We start from the raw sequence: 22,302 nt of genomic DNA on the forward strand, positions 1-22,302 counted from the left end.
GCACTGACAAGCACTCCTATAGGGTGGAGGAGAAGATTTGAAATGAATCTGTGGGAATTTATGTTTGTAGAAGTCCAACTTCCGGTCATTTGTGGGCCTGCCACTGCAAGAGTGGGCGCCTGCTGCTGCTTAATAAAGGATCTTGAATCAAACAACCCAAATACTAGCTTCCTGACACACAATGCCCTCTCACCCACAGGACCAGGCAACAGCAGAGAAGTTACATAAAATAAACTAATTGTTTTCTGTGGGCTTAATTGTGCATGATTGTGACAAGGATGCTCAATTTCTGTTTTCAAAAGACTTGAGCTCAATCTTTCTGGCATTTGCACAAGCTTTCACCTGGAAACTTGCTCTCACAATTCCACATAAGGAGACAGACAGACTGTTCTTACTTAGCTGTGAGGCAAATATCTCCCTTGCTGTTTATGGGGAAACTGGATCATCGGGGCAAGAGAAGAGAAGACAGCAGGGCATTTGTAATGCAGATGATCATTCTGACCAGTGTAAACAATATATTTGCACTATAAAGCTGATGGAACAGCCATGTTTGACAAGGATCACCAACCTCTATGTGGGGCCTGGAGATTCCCAGAATTACCACTGATTTCCAGACTACAGAGATCAGTTCTTCCCCTGGGGAAAATGGCAGCTTGGGGGGCGGGGGCGGGGGCGGGGGGGGGGGCTCAATGACATTTCATTCCTGTTGAACTCCCTTCTCTCCCCAAACTTTACCTTCTTGGACTCCATCCCTGAATCTCCAGCAATTTCCCAAAACGGAGTTTACAAACCTACCGGCCTGTGAAAAGACTCTAAGGCCCCTTCCGCACATGCGGAATAATGCACTTTCAATCCACTTTCAGTGCACTTTGCAGCTGTGTGGAATAGCAAAATCCCCTTGTAAACAATTGTGAAAGTGGACTGAAAGTTCATTATTCTTTATGTAGACTTGTCATTGGTTCTGAGGGTGGTTCTTCACATACATGCACACGCCAAAATAGAATTTAAATTCAAATCTACCATGTGTCTGCTAAATGCCACCCGTTTGCAGCTGACTTATAACAACCCAGGTGCAGTTTTTACGGCAAGGAATGAAACAGAGGTGGTTTGCCATGACCTTCCTTTGAAAAGCCTTCCTTGGCAGTCTCCCATCCATGTACTGACCCTGCTTAGCTTCTGCTCGCTCATGAGATCGGACTATATCATGCCACGAAAGACATCCAATCAACCAAATTGTCAGAAAGAAAAAGAATGCTGGCAGTTTTATTTACATCCATCAGATACAAAAAAAAGACAGCTTATTGCCACAGCCGGAACAGCTACAAAGGTGTTCTTTTCCCTTCCCTTCCCCCTTCCTGTTGTTTACCCGGATTCCTCAGCATTTCCATGTCAAGAAGGAACCAGCCCGTGATGAATGACCCTCATCATAGCAATCTCTGGAGAAGCTGTTTTGCTTTGCCGCTCCTTCCCCAATCAATGGCTTCAATGCCTCCTCAGGAAGTAGGGGAGCCAAAGGGCCCGGTGTGATTTCCAGTCAATACTGAGCATGACAGAACTCTGCAGCAGGAAGCTGGGAATGGCACCTCTCCCCTCTAACAGCTGAAAAGCCCCACATTGTGCTTTCTAGTCACCCACTCTAGCCCAACATCCCCACCACATGCCTCTGGGCCTTGCTGCTTGCTGATCTTTACTTGTGTTTCCAGCTTGAGATATCTTGACTGCAATGATACCCTCCCCCACCCCCGCCCCCCGGAATCCTGTAATTTCATCCATCCAAGTTGAAGGTCTTGCTGGGATTTTAACATGTCCATACAATTTTTGCCTTAAGAATTTATTAGCAACCACATGTTTATCGTGCACAGCTAGAACTGTGGCTAGCTTGCCATGTATGCAGATATCATAATGAAACATTCATATGTGCCTTCTGAAATATGTGGCTGAACCTCATTTGTTGAGTTACCCATTTTACCTATTACTACTGAAAATGTTTTTGTTTTGTAGAATTCAGAGAAGGCATTTCAACCTTAATTAGATTATCATTTTATTGTTTGGAATCATTTGTGTTTTCTGCAAGAAAGAGGCACACTGCACATTCTCTCAGGCATTTCTGAAGGTTATTTCATCAGCCTCAAAGCTGAGCTACGCAAGACATTTTGCCATCCCAAATAGCTGCGCTGCATGATCAGAAAAGTACATCCCTGGATCCTTAGAGATGGCAGAGAAGATGTCATTTTCACATCATGCACAGCTTTGATAAAATACATGTTTGATATAGGCATACATGGCTGGAAGATCTTGACAGTGGCCCCTTGCAGAAGAAGACTCCAAGAGTGTCCTGGGGCATGACCTTCAAAGTTGAAATCTAGCCACAAATTCCATTGGCTCACAATTGTTCTTATTGGTTGCATGGACTGCTGCTGAAGTCGAGACCTGCAAGGCCAGGGCTGACCAGACAGCATTAATGACTAAACAGTCATGTGGGGTGGCAATCAATCTCACAGTCTGTGAACCCACAAGTTTTACCTGGAAATCCTGAGCAATGTTTTGGAGAGTGTTGACCCTATCAGAATATCGTATTTGCCTAGCACAGAACCATACATACACAAGGGTTGTTCCCTGGGCGTCCTCTGCAAGAGGGCACATGCATATCCAGAACTCTCACAGGATGAAGAAATGAAGTGTGCCAGGGGATTTAGAGCAAGATGACAGGCAAAGAAAGAGACTGATGCTTCTGCCACTTGCTATTGCCTGTCTGCTCTAAATAACATCCTCCTAAAAGTTTGTGTCCCCCCATAAACAAAGCACTATTGGGATTTAAAAGCATATACTCACATGCAACATCTAGTTCGGCATGACAAATGTTTAAGTAAATTTGTTAAATTTGATCTTGCCAAATCTAATATTTTACATGCAGGTCTTTCCCCCTCTTTCTAAGAGTCTAACATTCTTTTTAGATGGGGATGTTATAAGAAGGAGAATTCTAAACAGGAGAAAGAATATCAATCTGGATTTAGGCAAATTCTGCGGAGTTGCTTAGGAAAGCTTTTACTCAAATTCTTAGCGTTGGTGGCTTTCTAACCTGAAGTCAGGTGCACCGATAAACTGAGTTCTTCCCATGTTTAGAATTCATTTTTGTATTTGTTTTATCACAAGGTGATATGGCCTTTTGGGGGCGGTAACCCATCTGCACCAGCTCCGTTTACTGCCATAAGGAATTTTATATAAAATTGTATATATCAAGGGTTTTCAGATTTGACTATAACTTAACAAGATTGTGCTATATCGACAGTATTTAGGGAATTCACCATCCTGGCTTTGATTTCAAGAGGGCAGGATTGGCTCATATCTGACAATACTGACTCTCTGGCAAAAGTTATTTATTATCATCTTTGAAACAAAGGAACTGTGGGTTCAAAATCACCACAACCAACCGCTTCAGGTTGAGCAACACCAGGCTGAAAGTACCTGGGGGTTAAAGATGAGAGGAACAATTATGAAGGAGGCACATAAACGAGGATTTTTTTTTACACCAGTGACTGACATTAATGGCAACAACATACAAGACAACACTCACCCCAGAGGTGACTTTCCTTCCACCTTTGTCTCCTGGCTTATCACCAAGTTTAGTTTACACACCTGTCCACTCCCACCCCTGCCTTGACACATTCCCACCACCCCTATGTTAGTTTGGGTTCCTTATCAGACACTACCTGTATGTGTGGGGGGAAATGACAGAACTTGGTTTAAAACTTTGCTGCCATTTTGGGCGTGTCTACTCATCCCCCCCACCCATTATCCCTCCCCCAAATGCTCACGCTTCTTTCAGCTTTCGCTTCCCCTTATGCCTCCCTCCCTCCCTGAAACACACAAGATGGCTTCACCAATCAATTTCTTTACATTCACAAACAACGAAAGCAGAGGACAATCCCGATTTGTCAGTCAACACTTTTGCGCTGAGGTAGCTGCCGCCATGACCGCTGCCTGCCGCCGTCCTTCCTTGGAGCTGTCAGTCCAAACTGTCACTGTTCCCAGGAGCCTCTTTACCTCGAGGCTTCTTCCTTTAGCTCCTTGTTCTTTCGAACCTCCTCAGCATGTTTGTCCTGTGAAGGGAGGTAGAAAAAGAAGGGACCTCCTTCATGGCGCGTCTCAACTAAACACTGAAACAAGTTTCAATCCTGTTTTAACGATCCCACAAAATTGGCTACTGATCTTGGTTGAGCTCAAAATGGCAGCTTCATATTCAAATGCAAACACTATCACTGAACAGAGCTCCCTCTTGCCTCCCACCCACTGTGGCCTAAGCGTTTGCCCCTCTCTCCTCTATGTCAGGCAGCTCACCTTCTCCTGCAGGCGTTCCAACATGGCAGCTAAATGGGCCTCTCGGTTCTCTTTGTTGGATTCCATTTTCTGGATCAGCCTCTCCTTGGCCATCTTGATGAAATTGTTGTTCTCTTCAACGGCTTTCTGGATGACTTCCCGTTCATGCTCCCGCTTTCCCGCCAGCTGCTTTAGGAGCTCAGCTTCCTGGTACTAATCCAAACAATGTGAGGGGAAAAAATTGTTACTATCAGTAAAGGAAAACTATGCAGAGGTCAGCCACTGTAGCCTCAACCCTACTCAAAAAATCTGATCTAGTTAATTCATGCCCCGCATACTGCCGTCTCACTCTCTAGCTCCCATCTATGTGTCAAATTATACATGATGGCATCATTGAGTCCACCACAGTGACACCACCACTATTTTGAAGCCTAAAATGGGCAGTTTAAAAATGTCACACAGCAGGATGAGGTGTTTTGTTCCCTTCTTGCATCTTTAAAAGTGCTGAAACAGCCACACAGGAGAAGAATGAGTGTAGGGCTGTCAGTTCCGGGTTGGGAAATACCTGAAGGTTTTGGTGGTGGAACCTGTCGGAGCATGGGGTTTGGGGAGGGGAAGGACTTAAATAGGGTATTATGCCATAGAGTCCACCTTCCAAAGCAACCATTTTCTCCAGGCGAACTTATCTCTATCATCTGGAGATCAGTCGTAATCTCAGGAGACCCCAACAACCACCTGGATGGGAGGCTTCCTGCTCTCCTCAGAGAGGCCATTTCACCAGGTCACCATAAAAAATGTACATGCACAGGCAGATGTTGGTCTTGCCCACTTGCAGGTTGGCCCTTTCCAAAGTTTTTATGGTGGACCATCAAGGACAGGTGATTCTGCAGATATGAGGGTCTCAGACCATGAAGGCCTTTGTAAGTGATGGGTAATACCTTGTTCTCTTCTGCACTAACTAGCAACAGTGGTAATATGATTTAAGGAGCAGCAGTGGCATAGGAGGTTAAGAATTTGTGTATCTAATCTGGAGGAACCGGGTTTGATTCCCAGCTCTGCCGCCTGAGCTGTGGAGGTTTATCTGGGGAATTCAGATTAGCCTGTGCACTCCCACACACTCCAGCTGGGTGACCTTGGGCTAGTCACAGCTCTTTGGAGCTCTCTCAGCCCCACCTACCTCACAGGGTGTTTATTATGAGGGGGGAAGGGCAAGGAGATTGTAAGCACCTTTGAATCTCCTGCAGGAGAGAAGGGGGGGGGATATAAATCCAAACTCCTCCTCTTCTTCTTCTTCTTCTTCTAAGTGGAATGGAGGAAGATTCCCAAGGGACAGCAAAGTATTTTTAAAAAATAAGGGTTGCCAACCTCCAAATGGGCCCTGGAGACCTCCTGGAGTTAGAACTGGTCTCCAGACAATAGAGATCCATTCCCCTGAAGGAAATGGCTGCTTTGGAGGGTGGATTCCATGGCGTTATACCCTGTAGAGTTCCCTCCTGAAACTCCACCCCCAAATGTCCAGGGATTTTCCAATCCAGATTTGGTAACCCTATTTAAAAACCTGTGCACAATTTTAGACACAGTAAGTGGGATTAAGGTAATTTTTTTAACCTCAATGCTGACAGTGTAGTTCAAAATCTGTTTTCAGGTAAAAACGTATATTCTTCTGTATAGCAGAGGGTTAACAGTGGGTCAGGTTTCTCTGGATGAAGGGAAAACTGAGCCGAAGACAGGAATTCATTCATCTTTTGCTTCCTGCCACTGTGGTTAGTAAAGCCCATTCATGCCTGCAAGGTCAGGTAGGGACAACAATGAACGAGAGATTCTACCTAATGGCTAATCAATTATTCACATGTTGGCAAACCACACAAACTGGCTTGTGATGGGAATTTCCTTAGATCAGCACTTGGTGCCTTGTTTCATTTGAAAATGCTTTTCAAGCAGTATTGTATTTGGATCCCTTTAAATTTTTCTGATTCCTCTCTGTCCCACTGGACAGGAAATGTAAGGTTTTGCTGATCTGCAGTATAAGGACAGGATCCTGTAACAACAGCATCATGCCATGTTTTGTTAAGCTGTTGTGTTGCCAGTGTACAAATCCTAAGAGCCACATAGCACCAGGGTGGAGGTAGGGTTTCCAACAACCCTGAGAAAAAAAAGTCCTGACCCTTTATCAGATACTTAATTTGTAGAAATGGGCAGCCAGCATAATCATATTGTCAGGATACTGCCCTGCAACATGTGCCTCTCGGTTCTCTTTGTTGGATTCCGAACAAAATATGATAGTTCTGACCTGATGCTTTTCCCATTACATTGTTCACGCAACAGGTCTAGCACTAGAACTATCACAAAGGTGCACTTCATTCAACCTTTTCCTGATATGTGAAAGTCAGGACAGAGGCAGCATTGCAATAGCCATCTGGGCCTAAGATGCAAAAGACCTGGGCTGAAATCTCAATTTTTGCATGAAGATTGCTGAGTGACTTTGGGCAAGTCATTGTCTCTCATCCTAAGTCTACTTCAAAAGGTTGTCATAAAGACAAAGCACAGCACAGAAGAATAATGTACTCCGCCCCTGCTCCCTTGGAGGAAGACTAGATTAAAAATGCTCTAAAACAGGGGTGTCCAACTCTGGCCCTCTAGATGTTCATGGACTACGATTTCCATCAGCCCTAATGCTGGCAGGTTCCCTTCCTGTCCCCTTGCATGAGCAAACCATTGTCCTGAAACAACTTCCCCTCTCTGCGTGCTGATCTGGTTCTCACCTTACGCCGCTCCTCAGCAGCCTCCAACTTCTTCTGGATCTCCTCCAGTGAAGGGTCACGTCGTCGGGGCAGGGAGGCATTGAATTCAGGGATTCCATCAAAGGATGGCGGCTTGAGGATGACTTCAAAAGACTGTCCCGAGGTACGCTTGTTGAGTTCGATGACCTCCATGTCAGAAATGACGCACCAGGTGAGGTCTACCGTGTCTACTGGGAGGAAACGAGATGTTCAGATGTAACTATGCTAGGAAGCAGTTGGAAAGGGATGAACCCTCTGAGTCTGCACAGAAATAATTCAGAGGAACCAGATGGAGTGCTGAACGTCCTCTAGACATTTGGCTGTGTAATAGAAGAGGGTAGCCTCTTAGGATCTTTAGGATCTTTCTTACAGGGTTGAGTTGTTTTCACACATGTTGGATAATGTACTCTAGCTATTGTTTCCACAGGAAATTCCACTTGCAAATGATCACTAAAGTGCATTATCCAGCAAGCACGAAATCAGCCTTGGTTGGATGTGGCCCCATTTAGTGGGGCAAGGTAGGTTGCCATAAGAAACAGTGCCTTCTCTGTAGTCACTGCTTGCCTCTGAAATTCCCTCTACTAGAAACTCTGACACATTCTCTGTTATATTTCAGATATCCACTCAAAACATTTTAATTGGCCCAGGAATTTGACCTGAATGTGTTTCTCTCTTGAGTAATCTCTTATCATTGAACTCGCAGGCATTGCTATTTGTTTTTAAACTGTTTGTTTCTGTATCTTCTACTAAATGTTATGATTTTGCCTGATGCATCTGTTACATTTTCCATTGTTTTCCAAAAGCCTGTCCTCTGCTTCTCCCATCTGTGGGAAAAAACAGGCAAGGCAAGAAAGCTCTGACTTCCTTCCAGAGGTGTAGCAAGGGGGGAAAGCGCCCGGTGCACTGGCGTGTCCTCCGCCCCGGAACGCCACGCCACACCCCTACCACACCCCCACAGGAGCACACGCCCAGTGCATAATGCACCCCCCTGCCCCCTTGGAGTTATGCCTCTGCTTCCTTCTCCTTTTTTAGCTCAAGAAAGACCAGACAGTGTCTGGAGGGAGTCCAGGTAGTGGTGACTTTCTCTTTGACAAAACCATGGAAAAAAGAGACAGGTAATGAAGCCCAGATGCTTACAGCAGCTGTTACAACTGATCCACTACAGGTATGTGGCGTCTTTAGAAGCTAAGGTATGATTTGGACCTAATTTTGAAAGCACAGTCGATAGCAGATAGTCACGTTAGTCACCAGGTAATGTCTTGACCACCCGTTAGCAAAAGCTTTGACAACAACAGGCATCTTCCGTATCATCTGTATTGAAAACGAAGGACTGTACAATGCCTCCTTGCACTAAGCACACTAGTACTTCAGGGAAGGCAGCAGAATTAGTAAGGTTTGTCCACCTACCTTCATATTTGTAAGACGGTTTGTTTAAGTGGTCTGAGAGGAAGCATGAGCAGAAGAGAGACACCAGGGGGAGCTCCTTCATTTTTTCTTTGTATGCTGTAGAAGACACCAACGGGGAAAGTTGTAACTCCTTCAATAAAAGAGGAGCCCACATCTTTAAACCCAAATTATGCACTACCAAAGGGCTTACCACTCCACCCCACACACACACAAACCCCCAAAGGATCCTTACTTGCACAGGGATTTCCCCTGTTCTTCCTATTTGCCATTTCTTGAGTAAATCAGTAGATCATGAGCCCTGACATAGTTAGAGAAAAGAAGCGACTAAAGGAATATAAAACTTCCTTTATAGGGAAATGCTGTGGTGTACCCTCTTTGCTCCCTTCTTTATCTTGCAGTAGGTGCAGTTTTTGGGATAGGGGAGTGACCCTTGAGTCTCCCTCAAGGTGTGAGAGGCCCTCAATTTGATTTGATTTTTGTAAATGGAATGCTTTGGTCAAATCTCAGCAGCAGAGTGAAGGGTTTTGGACACATTCTCCTGCTCTAAACAGGTCCCAGTTTCCATATCCAAGTCACAATAATACCAGGATCTCCCAGGAGAAAGGAAAAGGTAGCTTGCCTTTCCCCAGAATAATTCCCTTTTTCTTGCAGCAATTAGGACCAAACATGGGAAGCTATTCTCTCCACATGTGACCACCAGTTTGGCCCATGTCCGCACAACGGAGCAAAAGGCATTGGCACGATTTCCTAGGTGTGGGGTCAGGTTCGTACATGGGCTGAGCCCCAGTTTCTTCACTGTAGTAGCCAGCAGAGTTACACGAGAGCTCTTTGCTTATCTAGTTGATAACCTGATTCGTCTCCATACCAGCTAGAGTCATGATGCGCAACGTTCTAGGCCTCCTGTAGAATGCGTAGGTCGGCGGGGATTCTGTCCAACAGAGGAGGTCCTCCTTGCAAACTGTAGAAACAAGCAAGCCAAAAAGGGGAAAGCATGTTTAACTAGATCAGGGTTTGTACTAGGATTGTTCAGAAGAACGTGGAGAAAACGGTTGCCGGCTTTGGATGTGGAACTACCTGGAGATTTTGGGGGTGGAGCCCAGGGAAGGTGGGGTTTTGAAGGGGAGGGACTTTAGCAGGGTACAGTGCAATTCACAGCCCCTGTGGCATGGGAGACCAGTCTTCAGCAAATTCCCGATTTCCATCCTCTTAACTTAACATAGCCACATTTTTCATCATAAAGAAAGGCTCATTTATTTTTCAGGCTGTGGTTTGCAAATGTGACAACTCATAGCAAGAACGTAACTATTCCATCACAGTCTAATTCAGCAGACTTTTTCTGGTTCATTTAATTAAATTACAGTGTTTATATCCCATTTTTCTGCTTGCTATGTTTCAAGTGGAGCACCCCCCCAAGTTGGCCTCTAGCCTAAAAACTGCGCCCCCTGAAGGCCAAAAATGGAAAACCACTAAAAATACCCAAAAACGAACCCTGCATTTTGATGCCCCCCCACAAGGTGGTGCCCTGGGCAGCTGCCCACCTTGCCCAATGGGCATTACGTCCCTGGCTGATTCACTTATGCAGAAGGTCTAACCCAGTGGTTCCCAAACTTATTTGGCCTACCGCCCCCTTCCCAGAAAAAATATTACTTAGCGCCCCCTGGAAATTAATTTTTTTAAATTTTTTAATAGCAATTAAACAGAAAGATATATGTATTAATGTTTCTACCTGTGGCCATCACCGCCCCCCTGGATCGCTGCAGCACCCACCAGGGGCAGTGGCGCCCACTTTGGGAATCACTGGTCTAACCTATTGAGAAAGAGAAACTCTGCCTTTTGACATGGAAACTATGCCAATTCATTTCAGATGTACCCGGGTGGGCTTGTATCGGCAGTGGGGCATATAATATTCTTGTCACATGCTTTGAGGCAGGAGTCACCATTTGCTTACATGCTCTGGGGAGGGTTCCTGGGAATCAAGTTAAGAAGTTTTAGCCATATGAAAAAATGGATACAAGCACCTGCCACCAAGTCAAGTATCTTTGCTTTATTCAGTCACAATCAAAGCTCTGAAGAGTCCAAATGGCACTCCAACAATGGTGGCTGGTGCACATCGGTCAGTCAAAAGCAGCACTTGGACACAACAGGAACCAAGTCTCTCATGACTCCAGTGTCAACAAAAACAGACAAAAGGCTTCTCAGTAGGGAAGGAAAGCCTAAAGAATGGAAACTATTCAACCCAGACACAATGGGATGAAAGTGCCCAGTGTAGTGGATATGCAGTTCATTGTGCTCTAAGACATTAGGGGGCATTTGGGGACATGGGTCAGTGAAATAAACCAAAAGGATAGAACCAAAATGGAACAGGGGTAGGGAAGCAGAGGCATAGCAAGGGGGGAAAGCGCCCAGTGCACTGGTGTGTCCTCTGCCCCATTCCGCCCCATCCCACCCCGGAATGCCCCTGCCACGCCCCCGGAACGCCCTCACCACACCCCTACAGGGGTGCGCACCAGGTGCGTCGTGCCCCCTCCCCCCCGGAGCTACGCCTCTGTAGGGGAGGCACAGAAAGGATTACCAAGAGAGGGCAAAAACTTGGTCAACAGAGTCAGACCTGTCCAATCCCACTGCTACCAAACAGCACAGTTCTGTGCAAGGTATACAAGAGAAGACCGTAAGTTTGCTCCACTGGAACCAACCAAAACCCCATCTACTCCAGGAATCCTATTTCAAATTGTGGATACTCAGATATCTCTGTGAAACTCAGAATATAAGGGCAACACCTGTCCCCGCAATGCATCTTCCAGCATGGCCTCTGAACCTGGACATTTCGTGTATTTATCATCTATCTACCATCTATCTGTCATATTGTGTGAGTAGTTACAGATTTACTGGGGAAAATGAAAGAAGCTTGTGAGGCAACAAAGAATTGCTGGCTGTATTAATCAGGAGAAGGGGAAAATGCCATAAAAACGTATATATCCAAACTCTCACTTTATTTACCATGCAATACTCCCTCTCCTTACCCTGGCATTTGATATACGGCATTCAAGCATGGACACATGGACACACGAACCTGCCACCTACTGAGGCCAGGCCATTAATCTATCAAGATCAGTATTGTCTGTGGTGTCTCAGGCAGGGATTTTGAATTACCAACTGCCTGATTCTTTCAGCTGCTCTGAGCTGCGTTAGGTGCTTTGAATCCTGTTGGATAAAGGGGGGTGGGGAATAAATTATGTTCAATAGGTAAATTAGAGATACCAGAGATTTAACCTGGGAACTTTTTACCAGGTTGGTGCTATACCACTTTGGGGATCGAACGACCCTTTCACAGGGGTCGCCTAAGACTCTCTGCATCAGTGTTCTCCATCTGTAAAATGGATAAATGTTAGGGTTGGGGGTCACCACAACATGAGGAACTGTATTAAAGGGTCGCAACGTTAGGAAGGTTGAGAACCACTGCTCAAAAGGAAGGGTTGGGTTGGATGACTGCTATGAAACACTTCCCATGGGGACAAAAGGAAGGACCAGGCACGAGAATGAGGGGAGCCCAGAGGCGTATCTAGGAAAAATTGAGACAAATGCTCCTGGGGACATGGGTTACCTCATGTCTCCATAGGCGGTACGCCACTGGGGGAGCCAGACCTCTAAACCGACTTCTGAGCAGGCTCAAATCCATATATAGCAGCAGCAGCAGGTGCTGTGGCAACAAGCGGTGCAGAGAATTGGGCTGTTAGCGCATTCATTCCCTTCCCATCCGACACTGCTTCTGTCGAGCCGCCAGGATCATCTCATTCCCTGGTTATATAAGCCCTTGCAAGCTGCAGCCACACAGAAACTTCCTGGTGGATAGGAAACGGGGGTGGTGGTAAATTTTGCTAATCCATTTTCACACGCTTGGATCAGGTTTTGCATCCGCCGCAGCTATAAAGATGGTGGGAAATGTACAGCAGGGACTGAGCAGATTTCAATTTTAAGGGGCTTTCTTTTGGGCTCGGCTGTGGTGGGTTTTCCGGGGTGCATGGCCGTGGTCTGGTAGTTTTAGCTGCTAACATTTTGCCCACATTTATGGCTGGCATCTTCAGAGGCATGACACGGTAAGATGCGTGTCTCTCCATGGCACAGTGTGGAGTGTTTTGGCAGCCTTGATAGCCTTCAACAATGCAGCGCTTTCAACAAAACAGTGCTTTGCTTTCATGACTGCATTAGTAAAGTGTCCCAGTTTAAAGAGTGTTCTCTTTGCAGTGTGGGAATGTGGGGCTGGGGGTATTTTCACAGAGGACTAGTGTCCAAGAGGAAGGGATGCTTGCTCATTCCCTCACATCCCAGGCTTGTGTGTAGGTTGCCCATGGTTACACTGATGCAGAGAACTCCCTGCCACTTCCAGCAACTCTTAATCTAGCATGTGCTATGTGGGAAATAGTCTGCATGTGCTCAAAAGCATTGCATTTTTAGTTCATATGTTCCTAGGTTGCACTTTAACAATAAACACTAGGAAGCTGATTTATGTTTTCGTAAGAATGGTGATAAATACGGTACTCTGTGCACGCTCAGAGGAGATTATTTTGCTGTCACAGTTTGCTCTGTGGGTTATACAGAAGCTGGCTTTACCCCTTTGCCCCCACATCTATGCAAGCCGCGCACTCCTTTCTTCTTGCTCTCCCTGATTCTTTGGAAGGTTTCCTCCCCTCATCCTGAATTTCTAAAATTAAAGCCATTAGTACATCCTTCCATGTGGTTCTAGATACGCTGGAGGAAGGAGGGGAGGATGCTATTTGTGAACCACCCCTTCCTCCTTTGTTAGGACTTTACAGGCTCAACAGCTTTTGCCGGCAGCCGCTGGGGCTTAGCTCTGTTTCAGACAGGGATTCGCCGCATCTGCTGAGCCATCTCCGCAGATGGTTTCTCCGAAAATCTACCTCCCACCCACTCCTAATAGCGATGCGAGGGTTGAATGAAAAAGGAGCAAACCGAAGAAGCAGGGAGGAAACGCTGCTTTGGGGCCAGTGGTTTCACGAGGGATGCTCTGGCACTTAATCATAGGGAGTGGGGAGGAACCCACGGCTCTGTATAATACACGATGAGCTCATTCTAGCTGAAAACAGGCAAAGAGGAGGAGGGCCGGCATGCCAGGAGACCTTGCGTTGCAGACACCTACAAAGAGGATGCTCTGGTAATGTTTGCATGCATAAATACTTGTGCATTTCTTTATTTACCTCATATGCATGCCGTTTTCTGAAGCTAATGGCTCAAAGCAGCATCAGCAATTAAAAAACACACACACACAATAGCATACAGTAATGAAACAAGCAAGCACAAAACTATACTTTGTCGTGGTACCAGGCCTTGTCATTTCTTCTCCAGCGATAACTATTCCCTCCACCTACCTACACATCTTTTCTCCCCACATGTGGCACAAAAGCAGTGGGCGGGGTGGTTTCAGCCACGTTTCCCCCCTTAGATGGCAGTCAAGGGACAGGCAAAGAACGCCCTCCCCTTTAAAACCTCAGCTTCAGATGGCAGATAAAGACGACCCCACTTAAGTGCCTTTGTTAATTACTGGGCCTGTCATCATCTCTCTACCCTCAGCTTGGAGGACCTGCCTCATCCATCAGCCCACCCTTGGTAAGTCGTGGGAGATTTTGCTCAATGTTTAAGGGTATTGGCTCAAAGGGAGAAGGCTATGGGCCTCCTCCCAGCTGCCTTTCTTGGGGTATCTCTGGTGGAAACAAAATAAAAGATTCAGCGACTTAAGAAAACCTGTTTCTCCACCAAGAGCTCTCCTTTTAGCTCATTTATTTCCAAGCCCTGAAATGTTTCAACTGCCCATTTCTGCACAGCAGCTTACATAATTCTCCTCTGTTTTTTATTATCACAACAATCCTGTGAAGTAGGTTTAGGTTGAGAGCACGGGAATGGTGCAAGGGCAGCTAAGAAGCTTCTGTGATAGAGTGAAGATTCAGACCTGGATTTCCCCCAGCCTAGGATGACACTTGAATTACTACACTACACTGGCTCTAGGACAGGGGTGTCCAACTCTAGCCCTCTAGATGTTCATGGTCAACGACTCCCATTATGCTGGCAGGGGCTGATGGGAATGTGTATCAAATGAAGAGGGGAGATCCACAGTTCCTGGGAGGAAGGCAAGGATAAAATGTAAGGCAGATAATTACTCCATCGCATGTGCTATGACTAAACAGTGGGTATTTAAATTGGGTCGCATTTCCTCCCTCCTGGAAACGAACGGCTGTAAGTGTCAGGCCAAAGTAGCTGCTGAAGAAAACGATATACATTTCTTGCCACTGCTCCCCTTTGCAGGAGTAGCTTTCTTCTAAAAGGGCAGCCAAAAAAAAGTGAAATTGGCTGAAGCTGAACCGATTTCCATCTGTGCAAATGAGCAATAAAGCAATAAAGAAGAACATGGCAGGAACAGAGAGACGCCAATCTAAGAAACAGATTGGGTGAAAACCATCACTGGGTGTGCCTGTTGCCACTGGAAACCAAAGAAAGCGCTTTTTCTTAAGGGAGCAGGAAAGTGGGGGGAAAAGTTCCAGTTGCTAATTGGACCACGTATTTTGGCACCGTCTGATGATAAGAAGTTCCTTAGCAGGACCAGTTTCTTACCCACCTTGTCAGACACTAAAAATAAAACACCTTTCCCTCCCCAGTAAAAGTGTCCACTTGGGCAATCCAGATTTTGCAGCAAAATAACTAAGTGTACAAATGAAGTATACAGAGCACATTTGCACGTGCATATACACACACGCCAATTTTGCATCGTTTATTCTCATGCAGCTAATCCTAAACAGGGTTAAGGAGTTCTGCAGGACAGGGAAGCCACGCCCCTCCTGGCTTCTGAGATTACCCACCTATTCCTTTCAAGCATCTCTAGGGTCATAAGGGCTATTTTTAAGGCGGGGGGGGGGGGAGGAGCTGAGATTTTCACAAAGTTGAATCCTGGGCATAATTAATATTATCTGTGCCTTTCCTGCACTTGCTGCAGATCTGCAGACACTGTAGATGCCTTGGTTATTGTGTCTTACCAGTGGGGAGTTCACTGCAGGCAACGCAAAAATGCCAGAATCAAAGCAGGAACTATTTGGGACAAGGGGAGCCAAAGATGCCTCCCTTTCCCCTCAAAAAGTACCTATATCCACCGAAAATTGATCGGACTACAGAGCAGCATGGACTCCTTGAACCTATGTGTTGCTTTCCATAATGATATCTAACAAGAATTTCTCCTGCACACAAGTGCCACAATGCTCCCCTGATTAATTTTAATGCATTGTGAGAAACAAAATAAACCCTGTGAACAATGAAGCATGAATTATTATACAAATGTGAATGAATCATTGCAATACATAATGAATGAATGTAATTCATCAGGGATTTTGTTGGGCAGAAAATTGAAAAATACAATAATCCCCCACCCCAATGCACAACTGGTAAGAGAAAAGACAGAGAATGGGGGATGGAGGAAGGGGTAGAGGACTTTGTGAAAGAAAGGAAGAATCCATGAGGACTGAGCACATGGTCAGGACAAGAAAAGATGAGAATGAAACAAAAGGCTTTAGCTAGGGCATTAAATAATAGACAGATGAAAAATCTTTGATTAAAAAACAAGAATGATGGGAGAACAGGCAAGGAAAATGTAGACAGGTGGAGTGACTTTACAATAGTGTGCTTTGAGAAAATGGTATGTACCAGAAGGTGCAGGAAACTCCATGCTGGCCCCAACTGCCAGGAGACACCCAGTTATTCCAGGGGTGTACGGCGTGCCCCTCCCTATACTTAGCATCTCCACTCTGCCCCTCCTGCTTTTCAGAGTCTAGCACTTGCTCTGCTCCTACAGGAGGCAACTTCTATAATAGGCAGAAAGAGCAGGATTCTTTTCCACCTTGAAAGTTTCTGCCACTTCCCTGGTCTTTCTCAGCCCCAGCTCTCACCTTGTGGCTCTCTCTACTCACCCCTTGCAAGCCCAGTTCGTGGTCCAGCCGCTCCCAGCCTCTCACTTGCCTCCTTCCAGGGAGAGATGCTAAAAGATCCACTTAGCATCAGCCAGGCTGCCAAGCTCTCACCATGACATCACCTCTGAGCCAGCCGATTGGCTGTGCTCAGAAAGCCTACTGATTGGGCAGCATCTTCTTGGGAAGAAGGAATTGCCTGAGTAATTCCTTGGCTAGCCTGATGGGCTGGGGGATGATGTCACACAAAAAAAGCTATTTTCAAGGATGAGTCTTCAGATATGGAAGAAACACAGAAAGCATCCTGGCATCAGAGAACAGGGAGGGATGCTCCAGAGGCAATTGGGATCACCCACAGAGGTCTGGCCAGGACAAATAAAAGCTATTCCAACCACAGCAAGCCATCAAATGTTATCCAACCAAAGGGGAAAATGAATTATTTTCTGGGACAGAAAACAATACTTGGTACATCTTTATTTACCCAGGAATAATTTTCTAGGAAGAACTGTTCAAAGAATGTCAGGATTTAAAATTCAGATCTTGGGGGGAGGGGGGACTTGGTTTCAATAGCCAAAATCAAGCTGAAAGCTCACCAGTGTTTCAGGGGGAGTGTGGGCTTTCCTAGCTCTTGCTATGAACACATATAAAGTGGCTTTCTTCTTCACACCAGGTATTAGAGGGAAGTGACAACAAATTAACTCAGAAGGGGGGCAGGAAAGGAGAACGTAGAGGGGAGAAGGAGGCCTGCTGTGGAATACCATTGCTACCTCAACTGTAAACCTGGCAAAACAGCTCTGTCATACAGAGGGATTTCAGCAGATGCTATATTACTGATCCATGACTGTTCCCTACCCTTATACATTTAGCTGGAGATGCAAGGATTAGAGGTGGGGCTTCTGCCTGCCAACCACAATTGACTTTTATTAGCTCTGATTTATTTGTTTGTTTATTAGACTTATAGGCCACCCTTCCCTGCAAGCAGGCTCTAGGCAGCTTATAACAATCAATAAAATAGCAATATCCATACAATATCCTATAGACTACAAAGGTATATGATCTGATGGTTTTATATGATCTGATGGTTTTCTTTGGTCAGAGCTGTATGCCAATTTCACAAGTGCCTAGTGTAGAGACAGAACGTATGCCTTATTATATTGAATTGTTGTATTATCCTATTTTTAAGTAGTGTACTGCCTAGCTGAATAAAGAGACCTTCAGGTTACAAAAATGTAATATATATACACATTATCTATCTCTGTCCTTGGGAATCTGGATATCGAAGCTGCTCTTTCCACCAAGGGAAGAACCCAACAGGGAAGAATCGGGGCTGCTTTCCAGAATACCCCTGACAGTTAAAAAAAAAAGAATGCCAGTATTCATGAAAAATGTGGACAAATTTTTTCTGATTGCCCCCTCAAGACTTGGGAGACCCCCATCACCAACCCTTCCCCCCTTAAGATGCTGGTATTCAGTGAGTTCTGATAAAAGATTAGCCCCAGGGGCGTAACGAGGCAAACTGGAGCCCTGGGCAAAACCTGAGTTTGATGCCTCCCATGGGCGGCGGAGCTCCCCCGTCCTCGTCCCCTGGTGGCTTGTGGCTTCCCCCCTCCCTGCCGGCTGAACTTAGGCGCCCCCCTTACCGGAGAAAGGGTGCGAGATGCGGGCAGGCGGCAGCAGGCAGCGGTGGCATCCAGGGGAGAGCGGCACAGTCAGTGGGTCGGCCAGGTGCACGTGCACCCCTGACTGCTAGTCCTGCCACCCCACCAAGATTCATCTGAGGATGCAGCAGGGCTAGCAAGAGGCGGAGCACAGGCAGCAAGGCTTGGCAGTTCGGCTTAGCCCGATCCACAGATCGGGCCGAGATGAGCTGATTTGGAGGAACTCGGAGGCCCACCCCTTCCGAATTCTGTGCGATCCGAACTTGCAGTAACATCTGAGAATCTTGGATGCGTTTTTATTTGTTGGTGTTTTTTGCGTTTTGGCCTGCAGGGGGCACATTTTTAGATATCGGCACCAACGTTTCAGAATATCATTAGGAGACTGTCCTGATGATACCTCCGAAGTTTGGTGCAGATTGGTTCAGGGGTCCAAAGTTATGGACCCTTAAAGGTGCAGCCCCCATCTCCTTAGCTCCCATTGGAAACAATGGGGGATAGAGGCTACCTCTTTGGGGGTCCATAACTTTGGACCCCCTGAACCAAACTTCACCAAACTTGGGGGGCATCATCAGGATAGTCTCCTGATGATACTCTGAAATTGTGGTGCCGATATCTCTAAAAATGCACTCCCTGTAGGCCAAAACATGAAAAAACACCAAAAAAATAAAAACACAGGAGCATGTCCTGCAAAATTCCTGAGCCCTGGGCAGCTGCCCACATTGCCCAATGGACATTATGCTACTGATTAGCCCTGCTTGTCTTCGTCAGGTTTCACAAAACGTTAGAATTTCCAGCAATTTGGCTTGCAAATGTCCAGATCTATGAGGAAATTAATTACATTTCAAACATTTTTCTGGTATATAATTATGATTTCTCTCAAGTTATGGCAGTTATACCATTGGAGACCCAAGCAACTCTCCAGTTCCCTGACTCTGAGGTCAGCAATGGACCCACCCTCAATGGCCACGAGCCTAAGTGGCAACACATGAGGCCCCTTTAAGGAAAAGCCTACTGCTCCTCTGCTTGAGAGGAACTGGTCCTTTAACAGCACACCATCTGATGAGTGCCTGGGCTGCAGCCTTGAGCCAGGGGTGGGGAAAACAGGGAGGTGAGTTGCAGCAGGGGTGTGTGAGTGTGGCAACAACTTCCCATAGGAACTGTTCAGATCTTGTGAAAGTTCCAGAGGGGTGGAGCCTCCAGAGGATCTGACCCAAACCAGGCCCTCCATAAGGCAAAGGGAAATAGGTCAGAGAGGACACACTGGCTCCTGTGCGTGAAAGGAGCAAGGTTAGGAAAAGACTGAAGAACTAGTGTGACAGAAACATCATTCCCTCGGGGTCAGAGGCCTGAAGGAGGTGTGCAAGTGGTCCTGCTGGCCAGGATCTGTCAGACCCAGAAGACCTACATATACTAATCAACAAAACTTATTCAAAAAAAATAATGGCAAAAAAAAAATTTAAATTGTTTTTTAAATTGCTGAAATCCAAATTTAATCATTAACCTGGAAATGTGAGTAGTTTATTCTGGTTTGCATCTCTGGGTTGCTTAACGGGCAGCAAATATAAGACTCAGTAAGTTACAGTACCCAAATACTAGCCCATACTAAAGGCCAAACTGGATATGATTCCAGTTACAATTATTATTAGTACCCAAGAACTTATGTCAAGTTGGAATTTAAACAAGTTCTTGCCTGTCCCCCAGCATTTCAAGCTGTAAACTCTTCTAGACTCCAAGTCAACAAATAGCTCAGAAGTTGTCGAATGCTTTCACGGCCGAATTCAACTGGTTGTTGTGGGTTTTCCGGCTGTGTGGCCATGGTCTGGTAAATCTTGTTCCTAACGTTTCGCTGGCATCTGTGGCCGGCATCTTTAGAGGTATAGCACAGAGAGAAGTCTGTTTTACACTGTGCCCAGTTCTCTCTGTGATATACCTTTCAAGATGCCAGCCAATTTCAAGAAGGCTGGCAACCCCAATCAAAAATGAAATGGGCACAACATTAAATAGATGTGATTTATCACAAAGAATGAAAATGAAAAGGCTAAATAAGGAGACAATGCCTTTATTAAACTTTCAAGCTGCTGGTTTTCTTCAGCCAGGAGATTGGTACAACCGAGCTAGCAGAAATATCCAGGTTTTGCTTTTACTTAACAGCACACAAATTCCTGCATGCATGTATAAAATTATTTGTATACCAGATGTATACATATTTATGTACACTTTCCATCAGTCATACGCATCGCTGCATATTCAGAGGAACACATACTCATGAATTCCTTTGTTTGCATGCAGAGCCATACCTATGGATGCTCAAGGCGTGACTTTTTGAACTACCATCCCCAATATATGCATGAGAACATGAAATGCTGAAATGATTCATCCCCAGTCCTATAGCTTCCCTGGCTATAGCCTTGTCCTCACAACCCCAGCAACGTGATTTGTTCTTTATCTTTTTGTAAAGTACATCATAATACCGTGTGCAAACCCTACAGAGCAGGATACAGACAGGGAGGCATGCTTTGACTGACCTTTGTCAATTTAATAGCAAATTGACATAAAGAGAAACTGACAGGGTCACCTGAATTTAAAAGGCTTGTTTTTTTCTTGTGCTGACAGATACACAGACAAAAGACCTTTTGCCATGCTCCCCTGATATCGTTTCTCGCCCACACTGTTTCTTGAAAGTATCATTCTACCCAAAGTGATTTGTAAGGAAATATCCCAGTGTCCTGACAGGATAGTAGTAATAGGGGAAGGCTAACAAGGAATACATTTTAGGCTACTGTTGTGGAATAAGCCTCCCTAACTAATTTGTGTTTTGTTATTGATTTAAGTGCTTGTTAAAACAATTTTAAAGGTATTCTAGGCAAGACCTGTCACTTGCCATTCTGACAATCTATGACTAGACAGAATTTCAGCCTCAGGCCATGAAATGTTTAACTGATAAAGAGACACTGGCGGAGTCTACAGTTTAATCTAGGACATTCTGACCATCTGTATGCTGCGTGTAAACTTGATGTCCAATGCTTTAAAAGGCTTCAGAGGTTTTGCTTTGACTTCAGAGATGCAATAAAGCTTGGCAATCCAGAACACCTAGCCATTCCAGTTCATGATAGAATATAAATATTTCTTGCTTTTTATCAATTCTGAATGATTAGGAAATACATATATCCACATTCACAGGAAGCAAGTAGATTCCTTTGAAACACAGCGTTGGAGGAGAGTTTTGTGGATACTGTGGATTGCAAACAAACAAACAAACAATTGAGTTCTAGATCAAATCAAGCCTGAACTATCTGTAGCAGCTAAAATGGCTAAACTGAGACTATCATACGTTGGTCACATAATGACAAGGCAAGAGTCTCTTGAAAAAGCTATAGTGCTAGGAAAAGAGGCAGACCCAGCATGAGATAGAGTGACTCAAGAAAGGAAACCAAGGCCCTCAGTTTACAAGACCTGAGCAATATTGTTAACAAGAGGATGTTTTGCTGAACAATGACTCATAGGGTCCCCATGAGTGGAAGTGGCCTGAAGGCTTTTTGTAAAGATACTGATGGGAACAACACTTTGCACTTTAAGTCATTTAATCCCAGGCACCTTAGGTCCAATTTACCATTTAGCCAACTGGTGAGACTGAAGAGAATTTCTACCTCAGAACAGGATTTTAATAGAGAGGCAAGGAAAACCTTGTGCGAATTTAAAGCCTGAGGTTATCCCAAACAGGTGTTGCTTGGAGCTTGGAATAAAACAGGTCAATGTAGCAGAGAGGCACTGTTTAATAAGCCTAGTATAAATGGAAGTGTTTCCACCACCTTTACTATGGGCCAGGGACGTAGGTATAGATTTTTTATGGGGGGGGGTTCGGGGGGCCCACACCCCCACCCGCCCCTAGGGCGTGGCCATGCCTCCCCAAGCCCCGCCCCCAGCCTAGTGCTTATAAAAGCAGCTCTCCAAGGCCAGGGATGGCAGACTCCCCCACCCTGCCCTCCCCTGCCCCCCACCAGCTGGGATCCCAGCCGGCAGCTGGCAGTTCCTTCTGCCCTTCCCTCTGGGAAGAGGCGTAGAGGGAAAATGGAGCCCGGTGCAACCTGAGTCCCACCCCACGGGCCCCCCGGTCAGCCAGATGCTAGCAGAATCCACCCCCAAACAGCATCACTTTTCACGGTAAGCTTGGTATCCAGA

At 45.7% G+C, this 22,302-nt stretch overlaps 1 protein-coding gene across 2 annotated transcripts; it reads right to left on the reverse strand.

Annotated features, from left to right (window-relative positions):
- Positions 1 to 1,233: 1,233 nt before the first annotated feature.
- Positions 1,234 to 16,565, reverse strand: STMN4 (stathmin 4). 2 transcript variants are annotated; one of them, XM_048516693.1, is made up of 6 exons: positions 16,469 to 16,565; positions 9,370 to 9,462; positions 8,505 to 8,600; positions 7,080 to 7,285; positions 4,339 to 4,530; positions 1,234 to 4,100 (listed from the first exon to the last, which is right to left on the reverse strand). In XM_048516693.1, the coding sequence occupies exons 1-6, from the start codon at positions 16,554 to 16,556 to the stop codon at positions 4,041 to 4,043; spliced, it is 735 nt and encodes a 244-aa protein (XP_048372650.1). In that variant the 5' UTR covers positions 16,557 to 16,565; the 3' UTR covers positions 1,234 to 4,040. The 2 variants fall into 2 exon arrangements, with proteins under 2 accessions (XP_048372650.1, XP_048372644.1); XM_048516687.1 differs by having other exon boundaries at positions 7,080 to 7,288.
- Between the last annotated feature and the right edge of the window lie 5,737 nt (positions 16,566 to 22,302).

Source organism: Sphaerodactylus townsendi, linkage group LG01 (genome assembly GCF_021028975.2).
Source record: "Sphaerodactylus townsendi isolate TG3544 linkage group LG01, MPM_Stown_v2.3, whole genome shotgun sequence".
NCBI lineage: Eukaryota > Metazoa > Chordata > Lepidosauria > Squamata > Sphaerodactylidae > Sphaerodactylus > Sphaerodactylus townsendi.